This window comes from Perna viridis, chromosome 5 (assembly GCF_037379345.1).
Source record: "Perna viridis isolate PV_CMFRI_1.1 ecotype Kerala chromosome 5, ASM3737934v1, whole genome shotgun sequence".
Classification (NCBI taxonomy): domain Eukaryota; kingdom Metazoa; phylum Mollusca; class Bivalvia; order Mytilida; family Mytilidae; genus Perna; species Perna viridis.
Window position 1 is genome coordinate 30,406,386 of NC_142449.1, and position 17,503 is coordinate 30,423,888.

Genomic DNA, 17,503 nt, shown 5'->3' on the forward strand with positions numbered 1-17,503 from the left:
AATGATTAAACTCAACAAGTCAACACAACAAAAATTACCAAAGCAGTGTTCTAGGATTTTTTAGAAATTAAGGTTTCCTCAGGAAAAAACCATATAAAATCAACTTTCCCACAGTCAATGACGGCTTTCCTAACAAAACAAATCCATACAGCATATGAAGTTGTCAACTTGCCATGGGAAAGTGTAACTAAGTACCTAACTTTCCCTGACCCAAATTTCACTTGCCCTGGGTAACGGGGAAATAGGAATCCTAGAACACTGCTAAGTCCTAAAAAAATCCATGAATGCTTAATAGTGCCTCTTTAGTTGAGTATGGCTTCAGCGTTGCTATTTTTACATATTTTTTCATACATAAACTTTTCTTTTTGTGTCATCGTCCTATTTTGTAAGAAAGTTTTGTTTAATTTGTAAAGTTCAAGGATAAACCATTTGATTTTTGTCATCTTTTTAAAGTAAATGAGGACATTTTCTATAATATTAAATTCTTGAGTAAACAACTTAAGTGCTGGTACTTGAAACTTAATTAACATAAATTATCATTCAAGATTAATTTATTCACAAACATTTATTTTTAATTAATGGGGGTATAATATGGATAGGATCTGTACTTGCTAATTATTTACAGAAAAAATACATTCATCATCCGGCTACAGAATTTGAGACTATGTATCAAATTTCCCTTTTAATTAATGCTTTAAATTTTAACTAAGTTCGCTTGACTGATTGCATTGTCTTGATGTCACATTGCACAAGAGGCTGAAAATTAAAATTGTACTGAATAAAGGCTACACCTGTTGGGTTAATTGTTCTCCAAACAATTATCTCCCTTTAATAGACCCCCTTGTGGAACTAATAATATAATTATCATCTATTAGAAAATGAAAATTTCACATCAGCTTTGCTGCAGGGTATGTTTCTATCCGGGGAACTTATTATCATACATAGTTTCACAAGGTGCATATCAAATTATCTAATTTTCCAACTTTTATTATAATAGACGAATTCCTGAATAATCACAACTGTTAGCTTTAATTTTATCTTTAATTACCTGTAAGTTATGGTTTCCATGGTAACTGTTAGTGTTTAATTTGACAAAATTTGACAATAGTTATTGCTTATGCGAAAACACATTTATTACAAGTTTCTTTATATGGTTGTCTACATTTTTACAGCCCTTGCCAAAAATTGTCTAGGAGGAGAGGTAACTAGTTTTAAGGGACATAACTTTATGTATTAGGTTTAATTCAGTTTGAACATTACTTGATCTTTTCCACTGAATAGATTGAGTGATGTTTCAATTGAGTTTTCATTTGAATTCCTCAAGGCATGTATACATTTTGTTATTGCTGTAATATCCTTTTTGTATGGTTGTATTTTTTGTTTTTTTCTTTTACTTTGATTTTTCGTTATTAACATAAAATCTGTAAAAGAACAAAAGAGGATCATGAGTTCAGCCAATCATAGACCAACATGTTACAATTTGACAGTATTATAAGGGAATAAAATCAATTTTTATGATGAAGCTGTCACTTCTTCCCCTTAAACTTCCCAACAACTTTAACAATGAAAGAAAAAATTTCAAGATGCAAATAGCAGAAAACTGGATGATAAAATTCCAAGATCAGATACTGCTTGGAGTTGTTTATATGTACAAGTTATTTTTATAGATGTGGTGTAAATAGAACAGGGAGTTTAACATAAATTTACTGCATAGGGTGATAGGACAGAATTTGGCTTTTTTATGTATGTAAACAATAACATTGTTAGCATTTCAATGATCACAAATTAAGTTGGCCATTTTTGCTACTCTAAAAAATAATCTTGGATGCAGAAAGAACAAAATTCTTCATGAAAAGTAGTACTCCATTGACCAAAGTAGGTCTATCCTCCAGATGGTACTAAAATCTCTAGTTAGATATCACTTGGAAGTCAAGAACAGTAATACTCTTAGAATCTGGTTATGAAGAAAAGAGCTGCAGGTAAAAAATCCACCAGTTCAACTATTTTAGAATCTGATTGGGCAAATTCTGGACAGATTTTTCTGCTGTGTGTATTTTTTGTGTCTAATGAAGACTGAGTAGATCTAATTGAGAATTTCCACTGCTTATTTCCATTTACTTAACTTCTAAATTTTAAAATTTTACGTAATCTTGACAGATTTTCTCCAACCTTTAGTGATGGAAAAATTGGGTAATGGAATTTTAACTCAACATTTTCTCTATTATATTGTTCAGCAAACTAATTTACTCATGTTTTGTGATTGAATATGAAGACCATTTGCTTTATCATATTGGAATGCACTTCAACATTTTGTGAAGACTCTAATACATGTTATCTTTTATCTCCTTGATTTTAAACACAGTTCTGAAATACTTTAAAACTTCTGAATGAAGTTAGTGTTACCTGAACAGGTAAGGCAAAGAAAGACAACCCTGCAGCAAACAAAAAAATGGAAGCATATATGGATTACTAAGTTAAAAAGCTAATTAATATCAATAAAGAATTGAATTTTATTATCAACTTGTAGGAAAATAAAATATTTGTTTCTGGAACAGTGAAATCTGTTGAAACTGAACCCCTTTTGGACTGTAGAATTCTGGGAGTTTTGTCAAGTGTTTGGTTTACCAAGGTTAAAAATACATTTAAACTGATATAAAGGGACTTCAAAAAGTGTCTGGTTTAGACAAGTTTTTGTGTTATCTAGGGATCAGTTTAGACAGGTTTTTGGTTTATCTAGGGATCAGTTTAGTCAGGATTTTGGTTTATCTAGGGATCAGTTTAGACAGGGTTTTTGGTTTATCTAGGGATCAGTTTAGACAGGTTTTTGGTTTATCTAGGGATCAGTTTAGACCGGTTTTTGGTTTATCTAGGGATCAGCTTAGACAGGTTTTTGGTTTACCTAGGGATCAGTTTAGACAGGTTTTACTGTAATTCCTAAATGTTATGCACTATTTTGGAATTTGCAATTAGCAAACGCTGAAACCAAACATTTTCCTCATTTCCATCTGCATTAATTGAATATTTTTTGCTTTCTACTTGATTTGGTAGTTAATTTTGAATTGATTAATGTGTCCTTAATCACTGACTTAATTGCTTCCTTCTCGGAGTCATATTTGCATATTCTATATATGGAGAACTCAGTCGTGGAGAAAAGCAGAGATTTTCATCACAAGCTTCCTTAATTAATGAAACTATATAACTCTTCATTGTTTCGAACTTTTGGTTAAGATGCTTAGGCATTTTATTTCATATTCAATTTATTCACTTTTGCCCTTTTTGAACGGTACAAGTATGGATGAAAATGATTACTGTTCAAACATTAGTAGATTCCATTGCATTCCTCATTTTGTCTGGACACGAAGATGGTATGCCTGCAGCTATGTTTTTTTCTTCTCTCCGCAGTTTGTGATCGGCTGATATTAATTCTCATTAAATTAGTACAGTCTGGGAGACACTGATTGATCGTGATAATTTCACACAGGAAAATTGTGTCATTTTAATTAAAAGTCGTTATTGTCTTCTAGCGCTACATGTTGTCTAAATATGGTGGCAGCTAAATGCTTTTGATTTATGATAATTGCTAAGGTTTTTGTAAACTGGATATTGTTGGGTAATATTAGAGCTGAAAATTCTTTAAATTTTGGGGTTTAGAGAAATAACAATTCTTTTTTTTATGTTTTTATTCTGAAATGTTTAGTTTTTTTGTGAAGTATGATTTTTTTTTATAACCAAGAAGCAAATATATACAGTAAGGAGTTGACCTCATCCTAATCATTGTCTTTTGCTTTGTCATGGCCAAGTGTCTTTATCATTGTTCTTGCCAATTGTCTTTATCATTGTTCTTGCCAATTGTCTTTATCATTGTTCTTGCCAAGTGTCTTTAACAATGTCATTGCCAGGTGTCTTTATTATTGTCCTTGCCAAGTGTTTTTATCATTGTCATGGCCAAGTGTCTTTATCATTGGCATTACCAAGGGTCTTTATCATTGTCATGGCCAAGTGTCTTTATAATTGGCATTACCAAGGGTCTTTATCATTGTCATGGCCAACTGTCTTTGTTAGTGTTTTGTCATTGTCATTGTCATGGCCAAGTGTTTTTGTTAGTGTTTTGTCATTGTCATTGCCATGGCCAAGCGTCTTTGTTAGTGTTTTGTCATCGTCATTGCCATGGCCAAGTGTCTTTGTTAGTGTTTTGTCATCGTCATTGTCATGGCCAAGTGTCTTTGTTAGTGTTTTGTCATTGTCATTGTCATGGCCAAGTGTCTTTGTTAGTGTTTTGTCATTGTCTTTGCAAAGTGTCTTTATCACTCTCATTGCAGATTGTCAAAGTTGTCCTCAGGAATTTGATGTCTTCACAGTAACTCTTACAAAGTTAAAAATTACACTGTCTTTTTCAAGAGTCTAAAATTATATGCCCACTCAAGCAGTGGGTGGTATATTGGAATCACCATTTCCATCTGTCATTCTGTCAGTTTGTCCAAGTTTCGTCACAATTATCTTGGCTCCCAATGAAGAATTAGTTTTAAATTTGGTGTGTAGCTTTATACAGATGGGGCATACTGGCAAGTTGTTTTGGGGGCTGTTAGTTATGAACTTCATGATTCATGGAATTTGGTGTATGGCTTCATATAGATGGGGCATATGTTGTAAGTGATTTTGGTTGCCCTAAAATATTACCTTCCTGTACAAGTGGGGAGTATGAAATTCATGTTTGTATTGACCTTGGTATTCCAACAATCTACCTTATCTAACACCATTGTCTAGTCCTATGCAAGGTCTGTCTGATTAGACAGGTTTTAAAACTAAAGCAACTTCTGTAAATAATTAGGATCTGATTTTCATAATGTTATTTTAGCATTACATGCCTACCGGTAACACCATGGCTTTTTATTTGCCTTACTTTTAGTTCATGCCTTTTGCCATTTGGGCTGTGGTATGTGGTCCATAAAATAGGAGAAATTCCTGGATGGAAATCAAATGACTGGTTAAATGTCCCTCAAATAAGAATAAAGAAGAGTCATTTGCAACTTATGTTGGCCTTTACTTCATCTCAGTGTACTTTTGAATGGTCAGTTTGTAGGGTCCTTTTGGTCCCCTTTGGTAAAACTTAACAAGCCCATGGCCCTGTATCATATTCACTAGTTTGGCTGTGTAGTAGGTTAGACATTTGATCAGATTTGTTTATTGGACACTTTCCCCACATTTCTGTGTAAAATATATTTTAAGTTGAGGCCATAGAAAATACTTCTATTTAAGTTTTCACTACTTACCCTATTTTTCTGCTTATCCTAGAACATTTTATTGGCATTTTTGGGATGTAATGCAGCTAAACTATTATTTTTAGTTGAGCACTATTAAAGTCAAGATATCCTCCCATAATTGTCTATATATACAATGTTTTTAAAAGTAAAATGATTTTATCAATGTAACCTTAAACAGATATATTTTCTTTGCCTTATCTTATCATTTCAATACCCCACCTCCTCCCAGATTTTTGGTATCCATCAACTAATTATTGAAGGAGTTCTTCGACCTATATTGTTAAAACCTTTTAACCTCTTGTTTTTTTAATTACAAGGTTACAAACCCAAACATTAACTTAGCTATCCTTGAAAATCCTTTATAAAAGAATTATTGTTTGTGATATTTAATTAATTCAGATTAGTGTTAAGGTATCTAGGAATGTTTGTGTATTACTGTAGGAATGTTTCCCAACTATATTTAGTTCGTCAGCGCTATTACTTCAATATCTAGGAATAAAATCAATTCATTAAGGAGGTACACCTAGGGTAAGGGACATAATTCTTGAAATCAGTGATATGTTTGTATCATATTCAGTTTCACCAAAGTCTATCAAGCTTTCGTTTGAAACAGAATGAAATCAGTCCAAGTTACTTGCTAAACTTAAAACTAAAAATCTTGCAAGTGTTTAGAATAAAATTGACATCTTTTAACACCTAAAACTGGTCGCTACCATTGAGGTGCTTATCACAACAGTTGATAAACACTTTTTTATGTTTAGAAAATGAAAACATAGAATAAAAAGATCAATCACAAGGAAAAGTAGTGACTATTTTTCTGGGAAAGGTCACTCCATTCCTGAATTTAAACTTAAAAGTATCAATTTCTGAAAGTGGCAAGTTTTTGAAAATAATCTTGAAGATTAGTGTCGGTTTAAAGTTAAATTTTTTTTAAATTTTTACATCCTGACTCTTTGCAATTTTGTTCCATACCACTGAAAGTTGGTATATGTATTGAGTTTTGGGGGTTATGACCCCAACCATTTTGGACAAGGGACCAAAAAAAGGCCAACACAACATTTAATTGAATTAAAGTTTATATATGGATTTCTTTGATTCTCTATCACTTGGATTGATTTAGATGTTTAGACTGGAACAGCTCAGGAGTAAGGAGCTAGAAACAAGCATATGCCCTCTGTCCAGAAGTAACATAACCATTAGTAAATAGATCTTTTTGAAATCGCACTACAAGGTACTATACCCTCTTCGAAAGGCCAGGATCAATTTTTGGGTATTTACTTGAAACAATTAGGAATGAGGGTAAAAATATGTCAGAAACAAGCACATTTCTGATGTCCAGGCAAGAACTTGAATAAAAGTGAATGGATGTCCTTGAAAGTTTACTTTTAGATACTATATACTACAATAGGGATTCATTTGGGGGTTGTGACTTGTGTTGAGTAAGAATTAGAGACTATAAAGTGGCCTGAAACAAGCATTTTTCTGATCACTGTATGAAAACTTCAGTAAAAGTGATTAAATTTCTTTGACATTGTACCACACGGTGCCATATCCCAAAATAAAAGTCTGGATTTATTTTGGAGGTTGTGATAGGACTATTTAGGAATTAAGGACCAAACAAGAGACCACTTAGATTCTGGTGGAATTCTTTAATGTGCCAAATGTCAAATCACAATCACATTCGAAATTCAAAGCTGCTTCAAGCTTGAAAATGTTTACCCATACTTGCATTAACTATTCTGGGTTTGTCCATGTAGCTGTATTAAGCTGCACCCTGCAAAGCATTTCATTTGATATTTTGATTGGAGACATAAATTGCATAACTTTTAGCTAGACTAGTATTTTTATAGTGATGAAGAACATGTGGTCTGCAGTCTAAATTTATGTCACACCATAAAACCATCTTTACAGAATTTATCTAATTATACCATCTATAACTTCGTTGATAGTTTATCAAAAAGTAATAATACTAATTTGATATTTTATCTTTAAAATTGATGTATAAATTATATTTACGGTCTGTGCTGATGTGTCCCCCTCCTATTTGATGTTAGTTATTTCTGGTGTTGAACTTTTTTACCATTAACATTCTTTGTACAATGTTATTTATAAATATATAAATTTGCCTTTAATTGCATCTGTATTTTGCCTGTGTATAATAAAATTTATAAAACAGTTGTAATTTTAGAATAATGAAATATATACATATTAAAGTATTGATGGAATGGTGACACTGAAACCCTAAATTTGAAACTAAGTTTTTAACAATTTGTAGTTTCAAATGCTTATTTCAGAATTAAAGGAAGAGAAACCCACAATTATAAACAATCACATGTTTGGGTTATGTGCAGTGATCCTCATGTCTGTGCGTCTGTTAGTTTGCCCATATCATACATTTCAGGATGATAATTAAATAATTAGAATGGGTATGGTGTATATGTCAAAAAGAGACAAAAACCCCATGGGGATGAAAATGTCAGCCAAGAATTTCTCAATTTGATTAAAGTGCAAATTGCACTTATTGTTAAGAAGGTAGACTTAGTGTAAGGGACACAACTCTTAAAAATCATTGGAACGTTTGTATTCAGCATTTTACATCAATGTCATGTAAGTATCAAAGTGACTTAGATTAGTTTAATTCTGTGTCAAATGAAAACATGAAATTGATTATGATACAAACATATCACTGACTTCATAAGTTATGTCCCTTACCCTAGGTCTACCTCCTTAAGGGGATATTGCTTTTTTTGTATAAAAAATTTGGACTGCTTGAGTATGCTATTTTTGATGTAGTTGTTGTTTTTCATACCGCCACAAAAAATTTGGCGTCCTTGTCTGTAGATTCTTGGTATTATGTAGTCTTCTCTACAGAGCTTTTCGGGAGGGCACAAGTGCATTGCCATTTTTTTTGTTGAGTTTTAAAAGCATCTTGCCAGTTTCTGTCAGTTTCACCTTAAAAAATTTTAATGCTTGCATAATGTGCCTTCAAATGTGCCTCTTATATGCTAGAGTGCCCTGGATTACCTAGCCCTTTACAAAAACTGCAAGGAACATTATTATAGGATGTATAGTCTTGCACTAAGATTCTTAGGTACATACAAATTTGATCAATGATTTAAAATGTTAGCTTTAGATTGTACTTTTTTTTAATGTTCTTTTTTGCACTAGATATTGATATATCTGACCTTTGTAATTAACAAAAATGATAAAATCAGTAATTTATTGATATAATTGTCAGTGAATTGAACCTTGGAATACAACTTCCACTTGTTTGAAGAACTTTAATCAGTTTTATGAGCTTCTGTTTTCGAAATTAGCAATGCAGAAGTGCCATGCTTAAATTAAAGCAAAGTATTAATTACACTATCTAACATCAAAAGATGTCGAAAATTAACACATTTCTGATATGTTGAGCACAAACCTTTGATTTTAGAATCATTTGATCCTAAATTGATGTGTTTCATTAAGTTTTGTGATTGCACTTAATTAAAACTTGGATATTAACACGTTTCGCAGGTGCATTTACTGTTTTGTTTAATTGTCTTATCATAAGATCTTAGAAATATTAACATTATGTGAGATTTAAATTTTTTTAATTTGTTGAAAAAATTAAATATTAAGATAAGCGAATTAATGTTCAGCAGTATACTTGATTAAGTTTTAAAACTCATTAAATTGTGTTGCTGTATGGGAATTTTCAATTTTATGTCCTCACATGAGATAAAATTAAGTACACAACAGATATTGGTCAAAGGGAGATTACTCAATGTTTTGCTGTTGTTTCTTTTTTCAAGTTTGAACATTTCATATTCTTGCTTTGAGACTTTGGGTCTAAAGTGGTCCTCATGTTGTGTGCCTAAGGTTGATCTAGGAGTATCCCCTGTTATGGAAATGACTTAGAAAGTAGAAAAAAGGCAATATTTTCTTTGGTGATACTTACTCCAGAGGTCTAAAACACTTTTAAGAATGGAAGGTCCTGGAATTTTCAAATCAGTGGTCCTTTTTAGAAAGCCAAAAGGCCTAAAAATTGTCAATGAGGAGCTAGGTGAATGAACTCCAAAGGTCTTGGGTCAGAAATTTAGGGTCCACAATCTCAAACCACTACTGATCTAAACCTCCGTTACTCCTGGGACAAGTTTCAGAAGCTGTTTCTGACCGGTGTTTAGTTCTTATAAGTCGGAATGCAGATAGACTTGATTAATGTGGGTTTTTTTGTTGACATTTTGGTTTATAAAGATGCTATATATACATATCTTCAATTTTTCACCAAAATGGTATGTTTTATGACCCATTTTGTAAATATGGCCCACTTCTGTTGTTGGTAATTTTGAACACATTTAAATATGTTTGAATGCAGTATTTGCATATCCTATTGCAAGAAGATTGCCTTTTAATAACTAGGGTTACACTATTTATGAGTGAAAAGTTTGACACAAGAATGTTGCTTTTGTCTCTTTGCAAATTTGTCAAAATTATATAGGGCCTAATTATATAGCAAAAATAATCTAATAATTTTGGTAATTATGGTTGTTTAAGTTGGGGTACTGTGTTTACACTAAAAAAAAAAATAAATATGAGATTCACATTTGAAGGAGAAGGAACAAAGCACTGCTTTCTTCTTCCAAATAGGAAAACTTTAATTATTCTTCTAAATGTAGATTTTATGATATAATATATTTTTTAAATGTTTTCAAAGCAAAATGTTTAATGAAACTTTTTATTTGTTAAAATGTTTGTAGTTTGAATTAATTTCATGTTTTAAAATTCATGATCAAATTGATAAGAGTGAAAATGGGCACAGTTGTCAAAAATAATGGGATGATGTTTATCAGCAATATCAGTCAGTAGGTTTTTGAATTGTGTTTTCTGATTTAAAAAAAAAAATAAAGGTGTGTTCACCATCAAAAAACTTTCTTATCATTAAAACTGCTGTGAATCTAATTATGATATTTTGTCATTTGGATCAAAGGAGGTTCAGAAGTTTAGTTACCATTGTCCATATTGCAATGTCAACAAGATAAATATTTATCTTTTTAGAAAAGTTGCTGGGTATAGGCTATTTATCTGTCAAAATATGTTGTGAAACATATTACATAATAGTATATATCAGGACCCATAATCTCGTTGCTAATGTTGATATGACATTTCAGGTCAAATTTGTTTATGATAGGAATTTGTCTTCTATATATTGTGATCAAAGATAAATTACTTCAAATATTTAAGTGACATTTTGTCCATGAAATGGGTACTCAGGTATGTGCTAAAGTTATAGGGTTGGGTATGGTTATGGGGATCAGTGGCTGAAAATAGAAGGTCATTGCTCTAAAAGCCATTAATTTCTACAAGTATGATATCTGCTTTCTGCAGTAACCATTTTCAGTGTCAAATCTGTGCAATAATCATTACAAGTATGAGATCTACATCTCTGTGTGCAATAATTGTTACAAGTATGATATCTACATCCCTGTGTGTAATAATTATTACCAGTATTAGAGCTACTTCTCTGTGTGCAATAATCACAACCAGTATGAGAACTACATCTTTTAATGCAGTAATCACTACAAATATGAGATTTATGTCTGTGTGCAATAATTGCTACCACTAATAGATATACACATGATTTGGGCAATAATCACAACAAGAGTTCTACACTTGTTTTGTTGGATAAAAGTTATTGAATGAGGTATACATTTGATTTGTGCAAAAATCATTACTATAATGAGATATACATCTGCTTTTAGCAATAACCACTACAAGAATGAGATTTTCATCTGCTTTGTGAAAAAGAAAATGCTACAATTTTGACACCAACACTTGCTTAGCTTGCTGCTTTTAAAATTTGCAACAAAATTGAGGGACTTTGTCTGAAAAAATAAAAAAAAGCAACATTCCATTCACAATAGAAGAATGCCTTACTTTATGAAAAAATCAAAAGGTGGTGATTGACTTCAGGTTCTTTTTTGAAGTTGAATTCTGGTTGTTTTTTTGTTGTTGTTGAGAAATTGACTCCAGGTCATGATGCTGAAAAGGATGGGTTTCATGTTTTTTGTTTTACTTCAGGATGATGCTGAATTAGTAATCCTATCCTTTAATGTTTAACGGGGATATTGAGAGTTATGAATACAGAAAAATAGGCAATATCTGAACAGATCATTTTATATATACTTTCCCCTGCTTGTAGAGATGGTTAAAATGGACTTAGCTGGATGAAAGGGTCAACTGAAACTAGAAAATTTATTCATAATTTAACTGTTGATGAGAGCATACATCTTGTCTTAGGCCAAAAGAATAATAGTCTTGTTTCTTGCTACCAGCAAGAAAAAATATGGTAGGTAGGTTGGGAAATAATGATATTTTTCAAAAAAATATTACATTGAGTTAATGGAGACACAATCAAGACTTTTAACAATGCTTGAGCCAAAATGGCCATAAAATATTTAGGGTTGGTTGGGTAGCAGGAAACAGGTATATAAGTTTTTGGCCTTATTAATAAATGACCATTCTGACTTCTCAATGCTTGCTATAAACCAAGATGGTACACAGATTGTGTGTCTTGTCATAATTAACCCTTTTCATCCCACTAACAAAGACTCCAATCCCTTTTTGTGTCAAATGTCACACCTGCAAAAGAAGATGTTTTTAATTAGATGGCATATTTTCAACACTCTTAAACAGTTCATAGCAACTACAACTTAAATTTATTCAAAATCTCATTGTAAATTGTATAGAGATATTTAATTTCTTGAGCTGTAGGATATTAATTTGGTTTTTCTAATTTTACTTTAATATTTATCTCATGGTGATTTCTTAATGTTCACAACAGGCATCGTAAATTCTTATTCTTACTACTTTGTATTTCTTTGAAATTAATTTCAAATTTCTTTATGAAATTTATATCTTTGATCTTGTTTTGTTAACAAGTTTATTGTCATGTGGATTTGGTAACAAACTGGGCCAAAAATTATATCTCTTTGTGCTTACAATCATGTAATAGGTGTAAAAATACATCATGTTAATTACAAAGAAAAGAAATGGCACAGAGACTTCAGTTTGATAAACAAAGAGATTTTGTTACTTCTTCTAGTGTTCAGGATAGGCTTATTGAGTTAAAATTTATTTTCAAGACTGGAAGATCCTGTACTTTTCCAGGCTTCAAATCAATGGTCCACTTGATGAAAATCAAGTGTCAGTTTAAAGAGAAGAAGGTCCAGAACCCAGGTAAGGTGGACCTGGTGTAAGGGACATAACTCTTGAAATCAGGGATGCGTTTGTATCATATTCAATTTCACCAAAGCCTGTTAAGCTTTCATTTGAAACAGAATGAAATCAATCCAAGTTACTTTGATGCTTATATGAGATTGATGTTAAATGCTGAATACAAATGTTCCAATGACTTGTAAGAGTTGTGTCCCTTACCCTTGGTCTATCTCCTTAAGGCTAAGTTCAAAAATATTGATGATTCTGGGCCTGAAACCACAACTAGTTTGAACTCCAGTAGGCTGTTACAATATTATAATGAAACCTGTCTTAGCCATACCCCTGTGGTATGGGAGGATTTGTTTCATTTAGACAGGTAGATTGTTTACACATGTTCACAATGCATTGAAATTTGTATAAGGGACTTCAGATGATGCCTGATTTATACAGGTTCAAGAAGCATTGAAATTTGTATTTAGGGACTTCAGATAACGCCTGATTTATATAGGTTCAAAAAGCAATGAATTTTGTATGAAGGGACTTCAGATGATGCCTGATTTATAATGTTTTCCAGTTAATTTAAGGTACAAATAATGAATGTTTCACTGTAGTCACTGTGCAAAGTTGTTGCAAATGTTTTCAGTATACTCAGATTAACTTCAAGATTTATCTGTACATCATTGTGGTTGCACCAATACTGATAAAAAAGGTATCAGTGCTGCACAGGGGTTGTGTCAATTTTGCTCCAATACATAAATGTGCTACGTGATGGTTGAATGAATCTGTACGCCTCGCTGCAATTGGTATCTGTGCACTTAACTGGTTGAATTAGCTTGCTTCAGGATTTATTAATGGTGATGAATGGTTGCTTTTTTTGTGCTACAATGCACTGTACCAGTTCTTTTCAATGGTTACATATGTTGTGCTACAATGTGTACTAGTTCTTTTCAATGGTTGTGACAGTTGTGCTACAACACGTATCAATTCTTTTCAATGGTTTTGTCAATTGTGCTACAATGTTTACCAATTCTTTTCAATGGTTGTGGCAGTTGTGCTACAATGTGTACCAGTTCTTTTCAATACTTGTGTCAGTTGTGCTACAACATGTACCAGTTCTTTTCAAAGGTTGTATCAATTGTTCTACAAGGGTACCAATTTTTTGCAATAGTTTTGTCAATTGTGCTACAGTGTGTACCAGTTCTTTTCAATGGTTGTTTCAGTTGTGCTACAACATGTACCAGTTCTTTTCAATGGTTGTGTCGGTTGTGCTACAAGGTGTGCTAGTTCTTTTCAATGGTTGTATCAATTGTGCTGTGAGGAGTACCAGTTCTTTTCAATGATTGTATCATTTGTCATACAACTTTTGCCAGTTTTTTTCAATAGTTGTATCAGTTGTGCTACAATGTGTACAAGTTTTTTCAATGATTGCACAAGTTGTGCTACAACATGTGCCAGTTCTTTTCAATGGTTGCATCAGTTGTGATATAATGGTGGCAATGGAGGAGCACATACAACTTAGCATTGCAATGATGCTATACAGTCAAACTTCACTCGCTTGAACTCGGATGGCTCGAACACATGGGATTTCTTGAACACAATTCAAAGTACCAAAGTTTTCCCCTATATAATCAATATAAATAACCATGGATTTCTCGAACACTCGAACTGACTAGTTGGTCCATTCGGTAATAAATCTTAGAGAATAACCCTCACTAAATTGAACTCGTCAGCCATTTTGTCAGCTTGGATAATAAAAGGTGTGAAAAACTGAAACCCTATCATTAGTCAGTGTCATTTTAGTTAATTGCAGGTAAAACTTAAGTCATCACTAATTAGGTAGTTTTGATCTTAACATAGTACTGATTGAAGTTTGAGAATGTCCCGAAGTCGGTATGATGAAAGCATGAAAGAAAATTGGATAAAAACAAATCATTGACCAAGGAACTTGAACTCTGATTGTTTTTAAAAGGGAACACAGCATTTTAATGTTCACAAATTAACATAATCTTCCAAAAGCGAATGAAAAGGATCCACGAAATAACACAACTTAGCAGCTGTGTATGGAGCGTTCATATCACAACTTATATGTTATGCCAGACCTTGCAGAAACTGCGCAGACTTTTTGTATCGAACTAGAACTCTAACAAATAGGCTCCTGGAACAGGGTTATGTTGCTACAAGATTGAAGTCATCACTACAGACGTTTTATGGTCGTCATCATGAACTCGTGGATTGTTATGGTGTATCCATCTGCACCATGAAAACTGATTTATTCAACGGGTCATAGTTTTCCTTTCCTCGTTTATCTACTGTGGACTTGACTTTTTATGAGCAACTCGGCGGGTGTTTCTAGAAAAGCAGAGGACGCTTACCCTACCAGTGCATCTGGTCCATGCTCCCAGTTTTTAGTGGAGTCCGAGTTGCTCATTTGCATTTGTTACTTTGTATGTATGATTTTTAGTTACTTTATGTTCTTTGCTGTGTATGTCTGTTTTCCATGTCTGGTCTTTGTCCCTGGATTACATTCTTTTAATTACTGCTATAACCTTGGTTCCCTTGATTACTCTTTGTAAGAAATAAGCAATTTCTAATAATGAAATCAAACTTGGACCGGCAATGAAAAAAATATGGAAATATACGAACTTTAATTTCTCGACTCCCGATAACTCGAACTACTCTTTAGATTTAGATGTCTAAACTGTTAATCTGGGTAAAAAAGCAAAATAATTACCCAAAATTTGTGATTTTATCTGGTGTTAAATTGCCATTAACTGATCTGTTGTTTAAGTAGGGTGACACCAATCACAGTTTCTTTCATTTTCATCCAAATTGTTGAGAAGAGACATATTAATTATATCTAAACACCAAGGACATGGTTACAAATGTAACTATTGAAATAAGAATCGTGAGAAACTTTTTAACTGACATGATTAGCGGCTGGATTATTCGTATTTAATTATGTTATTTTTTTGTTTTGTTGTAATAGCTTTCCCACAAGTAAAAACTCGTAATTAAATTCATTATTGTGAAATTATTTTTGATCATGTGATGAAATTTAAGGTTACACTTGGGAAAACAAATTTTTGACATTTAATTTTATGTGAATGTTTCTATGACTTGCCTTCCTTTATCAATTAAATGGAATTTTTTTCATTTCAAAACAAATTAATTAATATTCCTGTGAGAATGCTTTTTCCTGTAAACAAGAAAATGGTGATGTTGACTACAGCTTAAAGGCTTAGGTTTAATTGCTGATGCAAATAATTACTCAAAATTTATTCTGAACAATTGTTTTCATTGTACTGAACATCACCTTTGCAAAGTTCAAAAAAAAAATTTCATCATGTATTCAATAAAAGCTTCAACTTGGTTTTGCATATCTTTTTAAGGTTTTATAAAGAATTATTCTACTATGAAAGTACTTTAATTCGTGGATACCAATTTTCGTGGATGAGGGAAGAAGCACAAATTTGTGGATTCTTGAATTTGTGGTTTTGAGTTTTTCAGTATATACTTCAGTGGAAATCTCCTTTTCGCTAGGAACCAAATTTTGTGGTTTGGCCTACCCACGAAAACCACGAAAATTGGTACCCCAAGAACAATAGTACTATCACAGTACTTTATTTTTTTAGCTAAAGGAATTTTTTAATTTTGGCCCAATATTACCATGAAATTTGTAGACTAAAAACATGAGATTAATACTAATATAATTTAACTCAGCATTTATTGTACCAACGAAGTTGTGAGAAAATATTGCTAGTCTGCTGTGTTTCAATATGATCATGAAATTCTTTTGAAATTGGAATTAACAATCTCTGATGAATTTCAACCAAATATATGGATTTGGTCAGTATATCAACAAGTCAACAACCCCACCAGGATGAAAAATGTCAGCTCAAGGCATAAAGCCTGGAACTGCACGGTTTCCATGGTCAGAGGTCTAAGTTCATGATTCTATGACACCATTCTAAATAAATTAGAATCAGCATCCTTCATTGTTTTACTAAACTTACTTTATGTTTTGTCTAAGACTATCAACTTCTAAGGTTTGAGTCTAATTTTTACCTTGCTAGGGGATGCCTGCTTTTGGTTGAAACATGGCTTTTAATGTCAAGCTATAATATTTTGTTAGCTTTTTTTGTTTGTTAAGTCTCTCGTTCCAAATTTCATGAAAATTTATTTTTGTATCCCCTCAAAGAAAGTTGGGAGTATATAGGTTTTACCCTGTCTGTCTGTTGGTCTGTCCAAACTATTTTATAAGCAGCTTGCAATGTTGTTATGAAACTTTGTGGGATGTAATATAACCACATGGAGATGTGCATACTGTTAGGAATTTATGCTTGAACAAAAATTGTAGAAATGATGGCTGATGAACTTTTTCAGTATAACTACATCTCATGTGTTGTCCAAAACTCCTCTTCAACAACATGTAGGATTGTAGGATTTTAAGAAACTTAATAGGGTATTGAATTACTATATGTAGGTTAGTATATTGTCAGGAATATATGTTTGGAAAACAATTGTAGAAATGACAGCTGTTGGAACTTAGGCATTTTTCAGCAAAACTTTGTCTGATGCATTGTCCACAACTCATCCTTAATGACTTGCAGGATTGTTATGAAACTAAGTGGTGTTAGATTATGGTATGAAGTTGAGTATATTGTCAGGAATTAGTCATATTCTGTTATTGTGTTGACAACAAAAAAGAATACTGATTGCTGTTTGGGGTTTGGTGTTTTAGAAATGGCAGCAAATTGTGTGTTGTAGTGCAGAGTCTATCTAATATGAAAATTGTGTCCAATATGATTCCTATGTCCACATTGGTCCCAAAATGTACAAGATTCAACAAGGCTATGGGTGTGTTACTCCTATGAAGTACTGTGAAGTACTAATGTGTGTTAATAATGTGCCAGTTATACATGTATACAGCTAAGTTAACATGTTACATTCATATTTTTTAGGTGTATTTATTTTTTATATGATGCAGGTGTAGCTTGTGAGAGGACCAAGTTGAATATATATAGATGTATTTTAAAAGCAATTAT

General features: G+C 32.4%; 1 protein-coding gene across 7 annotated transcripts in view; it reads left to right on the plus strand.

The window, feature by feature from the left end:
- Positions 1-17,503, plus strand: part of LOC148617032 (uncharacterized) — a 48,073-nt gene that overhangs the window by 20,093 nt on the left and 10,477 nt on the right. For 2 of the 7 annotated variants that reach the window (XM_088584309.1, XM_088584306.1), the window contains exon 3: positions 12,386-12,479. The exons of 2 other annotated variants lie outside the window; for them this stretch is intronic. Coding sequence is in view for 2 of the 5 variants with exons in the window: in XM_088584304.1 (XP_088440430.1) it covers positions 10,503-10,514 (12 nt within the window). In the remaining 3 variants the exon portion in view is untranslated. Of the gene's footprint in view, positions 1-10,436; positions 10,515-12,385; positions 12,480-17,503 lie in introns of those variants that run through there. 3 more of the 7 variants (XM_088584304.1, XM_088584303.1, XM_088584307.1) reach the window with 2 other exon arrangements.